Below are 15,662 nucleotides of genomic sequence, written 5' to 3' on the forward strand. Positions count from 1 at the left end.
CAAAAACTTGAATTGACATTTCGACGCTTCGTTTGTGACTGGGTGTGCTAAGGCGTTCTGTTGTGGTGCTAACACACCCAGGCTCCTACTCCGGACGGAGCGAAAAAGTTTTTCAAATTATAACAAGTAAGGAAAGTCTAAGTCGGGCGGGGCCGACTATAACAAGTTTGGCTGATAAGTCCCCGGTCTAACAAAGAAAAACACATTTTTTGTCAAAATTCGTTTTTATTATTCAACATAGTTTCCTTCAACAGCGATACAACAATTATAACAACCTTCCAATTTTTTGTACCATTTTGGTAGTACTCCTTCGATTTTGCCTCAAAATAGGCCTCAGTTTCGGCGATTACCTCTTCATTGCAGCCGAATTTTTTCCCTGCGAGCATCCTTTTGAGGTCTGAGAACAAGAAAAGGTCGCTGGGGGCCAGATCTGGAGAATACGATGGGTGGGGAAGCAATTCGAAACCCAATTCATGAATTTTTGCCATCGTTTTCAATGACTTGTGGCACGGTGCATTGTCTTGGTGGAACAACACTTTTGTCTTCTTCAAATGGGGCCGTTTTGCCGCGATTTCGACCTTCAAAACGCTCCAATAACGCCATATAACAGTCACTGTTGATGGTTTTTCCCTGCTCAAGATAATCGATAAAAATTATTCCATGCGCATCCCAAAAAACAGAGGCCATTACTTTGCCAGCGGACTTTTGAGTCTTTCCACGCTTCGGAGACGGTTCACCGGTCGCTGTCCACTCAGCCGACTGTCGATTGGACTCAGGAGTGTAGTGATGGAGCCATGTTTCATCCATTGTCACATATCGACGGAAAAACTCGGGTGTATTACGAGTTAACAGCTGCAAACACCGCTCAGAATCATCAACACGTTATTGTTTTTGGTCATCCATTTTGCACAGAGCTTCCGCATATCCAAATATTGATGAATGATATGACCAACACGTTCCTTTGATATCTTTAAGGCCTCTGCTATCTCGATCAACTACATTTTACGGTCATTCAAAATCATTTTGTGGATTTTTTTGATGTTTTCGTCGGTAACCACCTCTTTCGGGCGTCCACTGCGTCCTCCGTGCTCATTTAACCACGCTTGAGTTTTGCAAACCAATCAATTATTGTTGATTTCCCTGGGGCAGAGTCCGAAAACTCATTATCAAGCCAAGTTTTTGCTTCCACCGTATTTTTTTCCCTTCAGAAAACAGTATTTATTTATCAAAACATGAAATTCCTTTTTTTCCAAAAGGAAAAAAGACGCTCTATCTCACAAACTAATTGACTTACAGACGTCAAATTTTGACACGAATCAGTTGAAGGTTGGTACTATATAAAAATAATATGCATTTAATACTAGCGACGCCATCTATGTGTCAGACCGGTGACTTATCAGCCAACCTTTTATAAGTAGTCAACAAGGTTTCTTTGTCCGCACCCCAATTACTGCCGGCAAGTGACTTGAGGACCTTGTTTCTACCACGGAGATTATTAAAATTGCAGTGGCATGGGCAGACGACCTGAAAAAGGCTGTCGAATGTGACCCCAAGAATCTTGGGGTAATTTGTGGTAGGAATCATTTCGCCATCGACAATAATATTCAATTGCCTGCGTAGGATTTGGTGGGGGATATCCTCAAGTTTCTCGCAGTGAAATAACTGGTAAGATTAGCGAGGTAGACGTATAATCGATCGCATATGTCATCAACAATGGGCCCGGATGACATGATTTTACAGTCGTCCGCATATGACACAATCTCGACGCCGTCAGGAGGGGGTGGAATCGAGGACTAGTAGAGATTAAACAGTGTCGGAGATATCACCCCACCCTGGGGAACTCCCTGTTTAACTCTACGGGGTTTTGACTTCTTGTCGTGGAATTCCACGTATGACTGGCGTCCGCACATATAAATTAGGAACCAACGCTTCGTTCCTGCCGGTAGGGACGTATCCTCGATGTCCTCAAATAATGTGGCAAGGTTGACCGTATCGAATGCCTTCGATAGGTCAAGCGCCACGAGGATCGTCCTAACATATGACAAGTCCATTATTAATATGGATATTTTAAGTTTTTCCTTCGTTTCAATTTAAGCGTTTCTCTACATTTGACAAGGGTATTATAATTAATCTAATATATTTATTTATTTTATATCTAGAAAATATATGTCAATGTTTTTTTTTCCTTTTTAAATCATTACAATTTACAATAGCAAGACATTTTTTTAAATCCTGAAAATATGCAACAAAGTTAAACAACCAAAAAAGTATGCAATACAAGAAATGAACATTATTCCATACATAAACAATATAATAACATAGAACTGCAATGCAATGAATTTAATTGAATTTTTTTATCCGATCGATATAAGAAAAAAATAAATCATGCCCATGTTTAACATATCAAACTTTAGCTGGTAAAGTGAAAACAATTAAAAAACTAATAATAATTTCATATTTCGTATACTCTGTGGTTAAAAAAAAAGCAAAATAAAAACAACAAAGTCAAAGAAACTTTCGGGTAAAATAAAAGAAAAATGTCGCTCAAAGGATATGCCATGTTGGCAGCAATTTATCACAATCACCGGAGCAGTACGAGTAGCAACAGTGGCAACAGCAATCACAATGACAATATCACCAGCGTCATTCCCACCACCACTGCCACCACCAGCACGAGTGCAACTAGCCAACAAAGTACAAGTAAAACGGTGTATAAAGAACCTACAATATCCACTACAATATCATCCAGCGAAGCCTTAGGTGGCAACGGCAAGTCTTTGAAACCATTGGTCATAAGCAACAAGTCAACTAGTCGCCAACAGTCCAAGGATTTGCAAACGACAAAAACTTCAACAGCCTCACCATCATTGCCAACAGCATCAACAACAAGGCCCCATTCAAATTCAACAATTTGGCCAAATAGACCTGCAAATGCTACAACATCACCATTACCAGTGGAGGATGCATCAACAACAAATACAAGTCCGCCGGCAGTGATTACACCCCAGAATCCCTATAGCAATCATCCCACTAGTGATCATTTCGAAATTCCAAGCAATATTGGTCTTGCTCTTGCTCCAGATACTAACCCACATCAATCTCCTCATTTACATCATCGTCCGCATCGTCATCATCATTTGCAATTGCATCCTCAACAGCAACATACCAGTAATAGTGGTAACATTTATTCGGACAGTGATGAGAATGATGAAAGCGAGACAACGGAGGAGGAGGAGGAGGAGCTAGAGCAGGAAGATAATGCTATTGCCTCCTCAGCCGATAGTCGAGATGAGCACAATGGACGACAACGACCGATGAATACTTTCTATGGCAGTGGCTTTGGCATATTCCATCAACAACGTTCCAATATGGGTGGAGCAGGCGGAAATGGTGGTATAGCTTTAATAACTGGAAGCAGTAGCTCGGGTCTAAGCAATGGTTCCTTTTCGAATAGTATCAATACAAATGTTAATCTCCTATTGGGCGGGTAAGTATTTTCCTGATCCATTTTTCTTTCCATTGAATTTCATTGGCAAACTATTTAGAGTGTCTCATTGTTTTTAGTCCATTGTGGCATAAAGGATGACTGTTGGCATGCAAATGTCATTAAGCTTGGGACTGTTTTAAAATCGTTCGATAACTCGAATAAAAATACTTAGTTTTTTTTTCTAGTGTTGGGAGGTCATAAGCAGAGATGGTCTGTATCAAGCAAGCTATTTTAGGTTATATCGATTTTTGACCATGTATGTACTCTTGATAAAGGTGCAATTTTAAGGCAATATAGCAGTAGAGCCCAACGTTCTCCATTTTTTGGCAGCCATGTCGAATTTGAAGATGGGCCATACAGGAGAATTTTGCGATATAGCACCTAAATATAAACCCATCTTCCGATTTGTTTAAAGAAGTTTTTCCCAGTCTAAAATTTTCATAAGATTTGTCAGAAATTTTGAATTTAGGGTTATTATGCCCTTGGGAGCCACCGTGGTGCAATGGTTAGCATGCCCGCCTTGCATACACAAGGTCGTGGGTTCGATTCCTGCTTCGACCGAACACCAAAAAGTTTTTCAGCGGTGGATTATCCCACCTCAGTAATGCTGGTGACATTTCTGAGGGTTTTCAAAGCTTCTCTAAGTGGTTTCGCTGCAATGTGGAACGCCGTTCGGACTCGGCTATAAAAAGGAGGTCCCTTGTCATTGAGCTTAACATGGAATCGGGCAGCACTCAGTGATAAGAGAGAAGTTCACCAATGTGGTATCACAATGGACTGAATAGTCTAAGTGAGCCTGATACATCGGGCTGCCACCTAACCTAACCTAACCTAACCTATTATGCCCTTCACCACTACTGTGGTACAGGGTATAATAAGTTTGTGCATTTGTATGTAACGCCAAGAAATAGTGGACATAGACCCATCTTTAAGTATACCGATCGGTTTAGAATTAACTTCTGAGTCGATTTAGCGATGTCCGTCTGTCTGTCCGTCTGTCTGTATATGTAATTTTGTGCACAAACTACAGCTCGCAATTTAAGTGCGATCGTCCTCAAATTTGGCATAGGACCGTTTCTTGGGACAGAGGCAATCGCTATTGGTTTTGGAAAAAAACGGTTCAGATTTAGATATAGCTGCCATATATATCTATCCCCGATTTGGTCATAGTTAGAGTCTTTATCAACCGATTTTCTTGAAATACCGTACATCCAAATATTTTATGAATCTCGAAAATCTTGCAAAATATCAGCCAAATCGGTTCAGATTTAGATATAGCTCCCATATATATCTTTCCGACTTAGACACATATGACCACAGAGGCCAAAGTTTATTACCGATCTTCGTGAAATTTTGCACAGAGGTTAGAATTGACATTCTACCAATGCTTGGTAAATTTAATTGAAATCGGTTCAAATTTAGATATAGCTCCCATATATATCTTTCGTCCGATTTGAACTTATATGGCCTCAAAAGCCAGAGTTTTGCCCTGACTTGCTTCAAATTTTGCACAAAGAGTACGTTTAATAGTATCGTTAAGTGTGTCAAATTTTGTTAAAATCGGTTCAGATTTAGATATAGCTGCCATATATATCTATCCCCGATTGGGTCATAGTTAGCGTGTTTATCAACCGATTTTCTTGAAATACCGTACATCCAAATATTTTATGAATCTCGAAAATCTTGCAAAATATCAGCCAAATCGGTTCAGATTTACATATAGCTCCCATATATATCTTTCGTCCGATTTGAACTTATATGGCCTCAAAAATTCAGGGTTTTTCCGTGATTTGCTTCAAATTTCGCGCAAGGAGTGCGTTTAGTAGTATCGGTAATTGTGCCAAATTTGGTTGAAATCGGTTCAGATTTAGATATGGCTCCCATATATATCTTCCGTCCTATTTGCACTCATATGACCAAAGTTATACTCCCATTTACGTGAAATTTCGCATAGATAGCAGAATTATTATTCTAACTATACATGTCAAATTTAGTCAAAATCTGTTCAGATTATATATAGCTCCCACATATATACGTACACCAGAGTTGGGGCAATATGGTAGACTGTTACACATTTTAGACCCATTTTCAATGGAAGTTTCCTCCAATTAACTGGATAGCGTTAGCCGATTTAAATTTTAATTCTAAAAATTTTGTAGAAGTAAAAAAATTGTCTCCTTTATATAGCTTACAGCAAATGTGAAGTAGTTGAGATGTAACACAAATTTTGGCCTACATAGGGGTGAAGGGTATAATATAGTCGGCCCCGCCCGACTTTAGACTTTACTTACTTGTTATCCATAAATAAATGCGGAAATTTCCCACAGATTTTGTATATGGAGATAATTAATTGAGAAATCCACAGATACACCCGATGTCCTTGGAAGCTGTAATTTTAAATTAAACCTCTGCCAACGTGCCATCTGAGCCGGTCTTTTGGGAGAATGTTTATTTCATCAAATCCACTCAAAATTCTTTACATTAAATTAATTGCCTCTAACAGGAATGATAAATTAACAGGTTGGCTGATAAGTCCCCGGTCTAACAAAGAAAACCACATTTTTGTTGTCAAAATTCGTTTTTATTATTCAACATAGTTCCCTTCACGAGCGATACAACGATTATAACGACCTTCCAATTTTTTGATACCATTTTGGTAGTATTCCTTCGGTTTTGCCTCAAAATAGGCCTCAGTTCCGGCGATCACCTCTTCATTGCAGCCAAATTTTTTCCCTGCGAGCATCCTTTTGAATTCTGAGAACAAGAAAAAGTCGCTGGTGGCCAGATCTGGAGAGTACGGTGGGTGGGGAAGCAATTCGAAGCCCAATTCATGAATTTTTGCCATCGTGCTCAATGACTTGTGGCACGGTGCGTTTTCTTGGTGGAACAACACTTTTTTCTTCTTCATATGGGGCCGTTTTGCCGCGATTTCGACCTTCAAACGCTCCAATAAAGCCATATAATAGTCACTGTTGATGGTTTTCTCCTTCTCAAGATAATCGATAAAAATTATTCCATGCGCATCCCAAAAAACAGAGGCCATTACTTTGCCAGCGGACTTTTGAGTCTTTCCACGCTTCGGAGACGGTTGACCGGTCGCTGTCTCACAAACTAATTGACTTACAGACGTCAAATTTGACACAATGACACAAATCAGTTGAAGGTTGGTACTATATAAAAATAATACGCATTTAATACTAGCGACGCCATCTATGTGTCAGACCGGGGACTTATAAGCCAACCTGTTATGTTGACGAAAAAGTACTAAAAATGTACTTTTCGAAGCCAAAAGGTGCTAAAATTACATAATATCACATTTAAAGACTATTGTAAAAGTATACGTATATTAAATTCTAGTCCGATCATGAACATTTAGTTTTTCTAAAAAAAATTTTATTTTGCAAAATTTTATTTCTGTAGAAAATTTTGTCAACATTTTATTTCTGCAGAAAATTTTATTTCAGCGAAAATTTTGTCAAAATGTTATTTCTATAGAAAATTATGTCAAAATTTTATTTCTATAAAAAATTTTGTCAAAATTTAATTTCTATAGAAATTTTTTTTTTTAAATTTTATTTCAAAGAAAATTTTGTCAAAATATTATTTCTATAGAAAATGTCCAAAATTTTATTTCAATAGAAAATTGTGTCAAAATTTTACTTATATGGAAAATTTTGTCAAAATTTTTATTTCTATAAAACATTTTCTCAAAATTTTATCTCTATAGAAAATTTTCTCAAAATTTTATTACTACAGGAATTTTGTCAAAATTTAATTTCTATAGAAAATTTTGTCAAAATTTCATTTCTATTGAAAATTTTCTCGAAATTTTATTTCTATAGAAAATTTTGTCAAAATTTTATTTCTATAGAAAATTTTGTCAAAATTTTATTCTTCAGAAGTTTTTTTTCAAAATTTTATTTCTATAGAACATTTTGTCAAAATTTTATTTCTATAGAAAATTGTATCAAAATTTCATTTCTATCGAAAATTTTCTCGAATTTTTTTTTTAGAAAATTTTATCAAAATTTTAGTTCTACAGGAAATTTTGTCAAAATTTTGCTTCTATGGAAAATTTTGTCAAAATTTTATTTCTATAGAAATATTTCTCAAAATTTCATTTCTATAGAAAATTTTTTCGAAATTTTATTTCTATAGAAAATTTTGTCAAAATTTTACTTCTATAAAAAATGTTGTCAAAATTTTATTTGTATAGGAAATTTTGTCAAAATTGTATTTCTATAGAAAATTTTCCGGAAATTTTATTTCTATAGAAAATTTTGTCAAAATTTTACTTCTATAGAATACTGTCCAAATTATGCTTCTATAGAATATTTTACTTCTATAGAATATTTTTATCTCTGCAGAAAATTTTATTTCAGCGAAAATTTTGTCAAAATGTTATTTCTATAGAAAATTATGTCAAAATTTTATTTCTGTAAAAATTTTGTCAAAATTTAATTTCTATAGAAAATTTTTTTAAAATTTTATTTCAAAGAAAATTTTGTCAAAATATTATTTCTATAGAAAATGTCCAAAATTTTATTTCAATAGAAAATTGTGTCAAAATTTTACTTATATGGAAAATTTTGTCAAAATTTTAATTATATGGAAAATTTTGTCAAAATTTTTATTTCTATAGAATATTTTCTCAAAATTTTATCTCTATAGAAAATTTTTTCAAAATTTTATTACTACAGGCAATTTAGTGAAAATTTAATTTCTATAGAAAATTTTGTCAAAATTTCATTTCTATTGAAAATTTTCTCGAAATTTTATTTCTATAGAAAATTTTGTCAAAATTTTATTTTTATAGAAAATTTTGTCAAAATTTTATTTTTCAGAAGTTTTTTTTTTTTTTAAATTTTATTTCTATAGAATATTTTGTAAAAATTTTATTTTTATAGAAAATTTTATCAAAATTTCATTTCTATCGAAAATTTTCTCGATTTTTTTTTAGAAAATTTTATCAAAATTTTGCTTCTATAGAAAATTTTGCAAAATTTTATTTCTATAGAAATATTTCTCAAAATTTCATTTCTATAGAAATTTTTTTCGAAATTTTATTTCTATAGAAAATTTTGTCAAAATTTTACTTCTATAAAAATTTTTTTCAAAATTTTATTTGTATAGGAAATTTTGTCAAAATTGTATTTCTATAGAAAAATTTCCGGAAATTTTATTTCTATCGAACATTTTGGAGCATTTATCAAAATTGTATTCTTCTATGGAGCATTTATCAAAATTTTATTTCTCTAGAAAATGTTGTCAAAATTTTATTACTATAGAAAATTCTCTCAATTTTTTTATAGAACATTTTGTGAAAATGGGTATTTCTATAGTAAATGTTGTCAAAATTTACTTCTATAGAAAATTCTGTCAAAATCTTATTTCAAAATGTATTTATCACAGTGATGCGCATTCGAGACTTTTGTTGTTCGAAGTACACATAGCTTACTCTAGAACATTTAATGATATCATGGCTTATGTATCGTCCCATCACTATCAGTTTTTTTCTCCTTCTAGGTATTGCAAACATATGCACTAACCTGTTTCAAAATGTGATTCAGGGTATAAATAAATAAAATTTTTCAAAATTTTATTTCTGTAGAAAATTTTGTCAACATTTTATTTCTATAGATAATTTTTTCGAAATTTTATTTCTATAGAAAATTTTGTCAAAATTTTATTTCTATAGAAAATTTTGTAAAAATTTTATTTCTATAGAAAATTGTGTCAAAATTTTATTTCTATAGAAAATTTTGCCAAAAATTTTATTTCTATCGAAAATTTTGTTTAAATTTTATTTCTACAGAAAATTTGTATAGAAAATTTTAGTTCTATAGAAAACTTTGTAAAAATTTTATTGCAATGGAAAATTTTTTCAAAATTTTATTTCTATAGAAAACTTTCTCAAAATTTCATTTCTTATGAATATTTTGTCAAAATTTTATTTCTATAGAAAATTGTGTCAAAATTTTATTTCTATAGAAAATTTTGCCAAAAATTTTATTTCTATCGAAAATTTTGTTTAAATTTTATTTCTACAGAAAATTTGTATAGAAAATTTTAGTTCTATAGAAAACTTTGTAAAAATTTTATTGCAATGGAAAATTTTTTCAAAATTTTATTTCTATAGAAAACTTTCTCAAAATTTCATTTCTTATGAATATTTTGTCAAAATTTTATTTCTGTATAAAATTTTGTCAAAATTTTATTTCTGTATAAAATTTTGTCAACATTTTATTTCTATAGATATTTTGTCAAAATTTTATTTCTATAGAAAATTTTGTCAAAATTTTATTTCTACAGAAAATTTTCTTAAAATTTTATTTCTGTAGAAAATTGTGCCAAAAATTTTATTTCTATCGAAAATTTTGTTAAAATTTTAATTTGTATAGAAAATGTTGTCAAAATTTTATTTCTATAGAAAATTTTGTCAAAATTTGATTTGTATAGAAAATTTTAGTTCTATAGAAAACTTTGTAAAAATTTTATTTCAATGGAAAATTTTTTCAAAATTTTATTTCTATAGAAAATTTTTTCAAAATTTTATATCTATAGAAAATTTTCTCAAAATTTTATTTCTATAGAAAATTATCTCAAAATTTCATTTCTATATAATATTTTGTCAAAATTTTATTTCTGTAGAAAATTTTGTCAACACTTTATTTCTACAGATAATTTTTTCGAAATTTTATTTCTATAGAAAATTTTGTCAAAATTTTATTTCTATAGAAAATTTTGTCAAAATTTTATTTCTATAGAAAATTTTGTCAAAATTTTATTTCTATAGAAAATTTTGTCAAAATTTTATTTTTATAGAAAATTTTGTCAAAATTTTATTTCTATAGAAAATTTTGCCAAAAATTTTATTTCTATCGAAAATTTTGTTAAAATTTTATTTCTACAGAAAATTTTCTTAAAATTTTATTTCTGTAGAAAATTTTGCCAAAAATTTTATTTCTATCGAAAATTTTGTTAAAATTTTAATTTGTTATAGAAAATTTTGTCAAAATTTTATTTGTATAGGAAACTTTGTCAAAATTTTATTTCTATAGGAAATTTTGTCAAAATTTTATTTCTACAAAAATTGCTCAATATTTTACTTCTATATAATACTATCCAAATTATGCTTCTATAGAATATTTTACTTCTATAGAATATTTCCACATCCACATTTTACTTCCATTTACAATTTTGCCAAAAATTTACTTCTATGGAGCATTTACCAAAATTTTATTTCTCTAGAAAATGTTGTCAAAATTTTATTACTACACAGAAAAAAATATCACCAAAATATTTCCAATTAAAAAGTTAATTGAAGTTGAAATTTTTTTCAATTAATAAATTAATTGGTACAATTAACTTTTTAATCAAGATAGAAACATTAAGTTAATTAAGTCAATGATTGAACATTTTAAAATTTTTAATTAAAAAGTTAATTGATACAATTAACTTTTAATCAAATTCGGAAGACTTAGTCAGTTTATGATGATAATGAACATTTTTTTTAAATTTTTAGTTAAAATTTTTTTTCAAACAATCAATTGTTAATCCAAATAAAAATTCTAAGCCAATTCAGAATGTAATTGAAAATAGTTACCTTTTTTTAATTAATAAATTAATTGGGTTTTGCAATCAACATCAATTAAATTTTTAATTGAATCAATTAAAAAATTAATTGAAATTTGGCAATGAAATCAATTAATTTTTTAATCAAGAATTTTTTCTGTGCCCAATTAAAACTGTGATTGAACTATCATTTTCGTGCACACAAAAAATTTTTTTTCTGGTTCAATCACGAAATTAATTGATCCAATTAATTTTTTAATTGAAATGTCTTCAATCACAGAAATGATAGTATCAATTAAAAAATTAATTGAAGGTCAATTAAAAAATTAATTGATCCAATTAAAAAATTAATTGATACTATTGAATTTGGTGATTGATTTTTGTTTCAATTAAAAAATTTGTTGAATCAATTAAATTTTTAATTGAATTTTTTTTAAAACTCAATTAAAATTTTAATTGGAAAAATTTTCTTGAAAATTTTTTCTGTGTGATTGAAGACATTTCAATTAAAAAATTAATTGGATCAATTAATTTCGTGATTGAATCAGAAAAAAAAATTTTGTGTGTATAGAAAATTCTCTCAATTTTTTTATAGAACATTTTGTGAAAATGGGTATTTCTATAGTAAATGTTGTCAAAATTTACTTCTATAGAAAATTCTGTCAAAATCTTATTTCAAAATGTATTTATCACAGTGATGCGCATTCGAGACTTTTGTTGTTCGAAGTACACATAGCTTACTCTAGAACATTTAATGATATCATGGCTTACACACAAAAAAAATTCTGATTCAATCACGAAATTAATTGATCCAATTAATTTTTTAATTGAAATGTCTTCAATCACAGAAATGATAGTATCAATTAAAAAATTAATTGACAGTCAATTAAAAAATTAATTGATCCAATTAAATATTTAATTGATACTATTAATTTGTGTGATTGATTTTTATTTAAATTAAAAAATTTGTTGAATCAATTAAATTTTTAATTGAATATTTTTTAAAACTCAATTAAGATTTTAATTGGAAAATTTTCGTGAAATTTTTTTCTGTGTATTTGTCGTCATATCACTATCAGTTTTTTTCTCCTTCTAGGTATTGCAAACATATGCACTAACCTGTTTCAAAATGTGATTCAGGGTATAAAAATTAAGTTTTAGAAGTACCTACATATTTGTGAGAAAAGTTCAAAATAGCTACTTAAGTAATACTACACACAAAAAATTTTTTTCTGATTCAATCACGAAATTAATTGATCCAATTAATTTTTAATTGAAATGTCTTCAATCACAGAAATGATAGTATCAATTAAAAAATTAATTGAAGGTCAATTAAAAAGTTAATTGATCCAATTAAAAAATTAATTGATACTATTATTTTTGTGATTGATTTTTGTTTCAATTAAAAAATTTGTTGAATCAATTAAATTTTTAATTGAATATTTTTTAAAACTTAATTAAAATTGTAATTGGAAAATTTTTCGTGAAATTTTTTTGTGTGTAGCACCTAAAAGTATGCTTCACTAACACACACACCCACACCACAGAAAGTACCTTCAAATATTCTTTGAGAATTCGTTTTCCATAATTACGTTTGATTGACAATTATTGAAAAATGAAAGTAATTTTCCATCGCAGTAACTCACAGTAAAAGACTCGTTTTTCAATATTAAGACAATTACACACAATTATTTATTTATTTATCATGTCCTGATTGTCCTTTGACGGAACATTAAATGTAAGAAATGTTCCCCTTTTGTTTCCCTCTCACCTTACTATCATCACAATATTTAACCACTAAGGTCATATATTTTTATTACAATTCTTATTATGGGTCTATTCTTGCTATTCGTCATATAAATTTGTGTGTTGTCTTTGTTTCAGAGCAATGTTAACATTGATTACGACCATATTGTGCGTCGTTTGCTACTGTTGCCATCGCAACATAAAAAAACGTACGGAAGCCGCATATCGTCAGCAACGCCAATGGCTGGAAAATGATCCAAACATGGAAATCTATAGTGTAGAACAGGTGAGTAAGTGGATAAAGACATTGTACATACATATCCATATATATAGAATAACTTACTTTGCAAAAAAACAAATATCAAATAAAGACAATTTACTTTTTGGTAAAATTTTAACAAAGTGGGATCAGTATTTTGGAACTAGAAGCTTTTTAGGAGGATCCTTGTTTTCTTTTCTTAGCTTAGTGTACGTACGACAATTTCAAGCGAAAAACGTATGTGGAAACTCCGGTTTTGTCTCAACATCGACGGAAATTGCTTCGCATATTGTAGCGGTTGCAAAATCGTAAATTTTTTACCGTTTGGTAGATTGGTACACAGAAAAAAATATCACCAAAATATTTCCAATTAAAAAGTTAATTGTAGTTGAAAATTTTTTTCAATTAATAAATTAATTGATACAATTAAATTTTATAAACATAGAAACATTAAGTTAATTAAGGAAATAATTGAACATTTTTAAATAAAAAATTAATTAAAACAATTAACTTTTTAATCACATTCGGAAAAGGAAGTCAGTTAAAACAAGTATATATGGCCGTAAGTTCGGCTAGGCCGAATCTTATGTACCCTATGTACCCTCCACCATGGTTTGCGTAGAAACTTCTACGAAACACTGTCATCCACAATCGAATTACTGGGGTTGTGGTTTTCTAAATTGTGAGTTAGTCCATACGTGGTATATATTTAGACAAAAAAGGTATGTGTAGGTAAGTCTACAAATAATTACGAATCGATATGGACTTTTGCACGGTACGTAGATAGCCAGAATTGAAATATGGGGGTCGCTCATATGAGGGCTATATACAACTATGAACTTGATATGGACCAATTTTTGTGTGATTGGGGATCGTTTATCTGATGGTTATATATAACTATAGACCGATATAGACCTTTTTAGGCATGGTTGTTAACGGGCATATACTAGCACAATGTACACACAAAGAAAATTTCATTAAAATTGAGCCAACGAACAATTTTCATGGATATAACGAAACATTTTCATTAATACAATGAAAATATTCGTTAATAGAACGAAACGTTACGTTGATTAACACAAATTTCGTTATAATAACGAAAAATTTCATTGTATTAACGAATTTTTTTCATTGGCTCAGTTTTAATGACACATTTCGTTAATATAACGAAACTTTTTCTATCAGTGTACCAAATTTCAACTGACTCGGATGAAATTTGCTCCTCCAAGAGGCTCCAAAACCAAATCTCGGGATCGGTTTATATGGGGGCTATATATGATTATGGACTGATATGGACCACTTTTGCATGGTTGTTAAATATCATATACTAGCACCACGTACCAAATTTCAACCGAATTGGATGAATTTTGCTCTTCCAAGGGACTCCAGATTTCAAATCTGGGGATCGGTTTATATGGGGGCTGTATATATGTGGACCAATTTTTGCATGGTTGTTAGAGATCATAGGCTGACACCATGTACTAAATTTCAAGCGGATCGGATGAAATTTGCTTCTCTTAGAGGCTCCGCAAGCCCAATCTGGGGATCGGTTTATATGGGGGCTATATATAATTATGGACCGATGTGGACCAATTTTTGCATGGTTGTTAGAGACCATATACTAACACCAAGTACCAAATTTCAACCGGATCGGATGAAATTTGCTTCTCTTAGAGGCTCCGCAAGCCAAATTTGGGGGTCCGTTTATATGGGGTCTATACGTAAAAGTGGACCGATATGGCCCATTTGCAATTCCATCCGACCTAGGTTAGGTTAGGTTATGTGGCAGCCCGATGTATCAGGGTCACTTAGACTATTCAGTCCATTGTGATACCACAGTGGTGAACTTCTCTCTTATCACTGAGTGCTGCCCGATTCCTTGTTAAGCTCAATGACAAGGGACCTCCTTTTTATAGCCGAGTCCGAACGGCGTTCCACATTCCAGTGAAACCACTTAGAGGAGCTTTGAAACCCTCCGAAATGTCACCAGCATTACTGAGGTGTGATAATCCACCGCTGAAAAACTTTTTGGTGTTCGGTCGTAGCAGGAATCGAACCCACGACCTTGTGTATGCAAGGCGGGCATGCTAACCATTGCACCACGGTGGCTCCCCGACCTACATCAATAACAACTACTTGTGCCAAGTTTCAAGTCGTTAGCTTGTTTCGTTCGGAAGTTAGCGTGATTTCAACAGACGGACGGACGGGCATGCTCAGATCGACTCAGAATTTCACCACGACCCAGAATATAGACACTTTATGGGGTCTTAGAGCAATATTTCGATGTGTTACAAACGGAATGACAAAGTTAATATACCCCCATCCTATGGTGAAGGGTATAAAAAGTGGTAAACATTTTTTTTAATTTGTAATTAAAAGTGTTGAAATACATAATCAGTTGTTATTCGAAATAAAAACTCTAAGCCAATTCAGAAAGCAATTGAAAATGGTTACCTTTTTTAATTAAAAAATTAATTGAGTTTTGCAATCAACATCAATTAAATTTTTAATTGAATCAATGAAATTTGATAATGAAATCAATTAATTTTTTAATCAAGAATTTTCTCTATGCCTAATTAAAACTGTGATTGATAC

General features: G+C 31.0%; 2 protein-coding genes across 5 annotated transcripts in view; one reads left to right on the top strand and one right to left on the bottom strand.

Moving 5' to 3' along the window:
* Window positions 1–15,662, bottom strand: part of fdl (beta acetylhexosaminidase fused lobes) — a 245,327-nt gene that overhangs the window by 125,937 nt on the left and 103,728 nt on the right. The window lies entirely within an intron of this gene.
* s-cup (spermiogenesis-related protein stanley-cup) overlaps window positions 1–15,662 on the top strand; it is a 34,076-nt gene that overhangs the window by 4,966 nt on the left and 13,448 nt on the right. The window contains exons 2-4 of one of the 3 annotated variants that reach the window (XM_075311272.1): window positions 2,214–2,417; window positions 2,487–3,487; window positions 12,947–13,094. In XM_075311272.1, the coding sequence (XP_075167387.1) occupies window positions 2,538–3,487; window positions 12,947–13,094 (1,098 nt within the window). In that variant the 5' untranslated portion in view covers window positions 2,214–2,417; window positions 2,487–2,537. Of the gene's footprint in view, window positions 1–2,213; window positions 2,418–2,438; window positions 3,488–12,946; window positions 13,095–15,662 lie in introns of those variants that run through there. The other 2 variants (XM_075311274.1, XM_075311273.1) reach the window with 2 other exon arrangements.

The sequence above is a fragment of the Haematobia irritans genome, chromosome 5 (genome assembly GCF_050003625.1).
Source record: "Haematobia irritans isolate KBUSLIRL chromosome 5, ASM5000362v1, whole genome shotgun sequence".
Lineage (NCBI taxonomy): Eukaryota > Metazoa > Arthropoda > Insecta > Diptera > Muscidae > Haematobia > Haematobia irritans.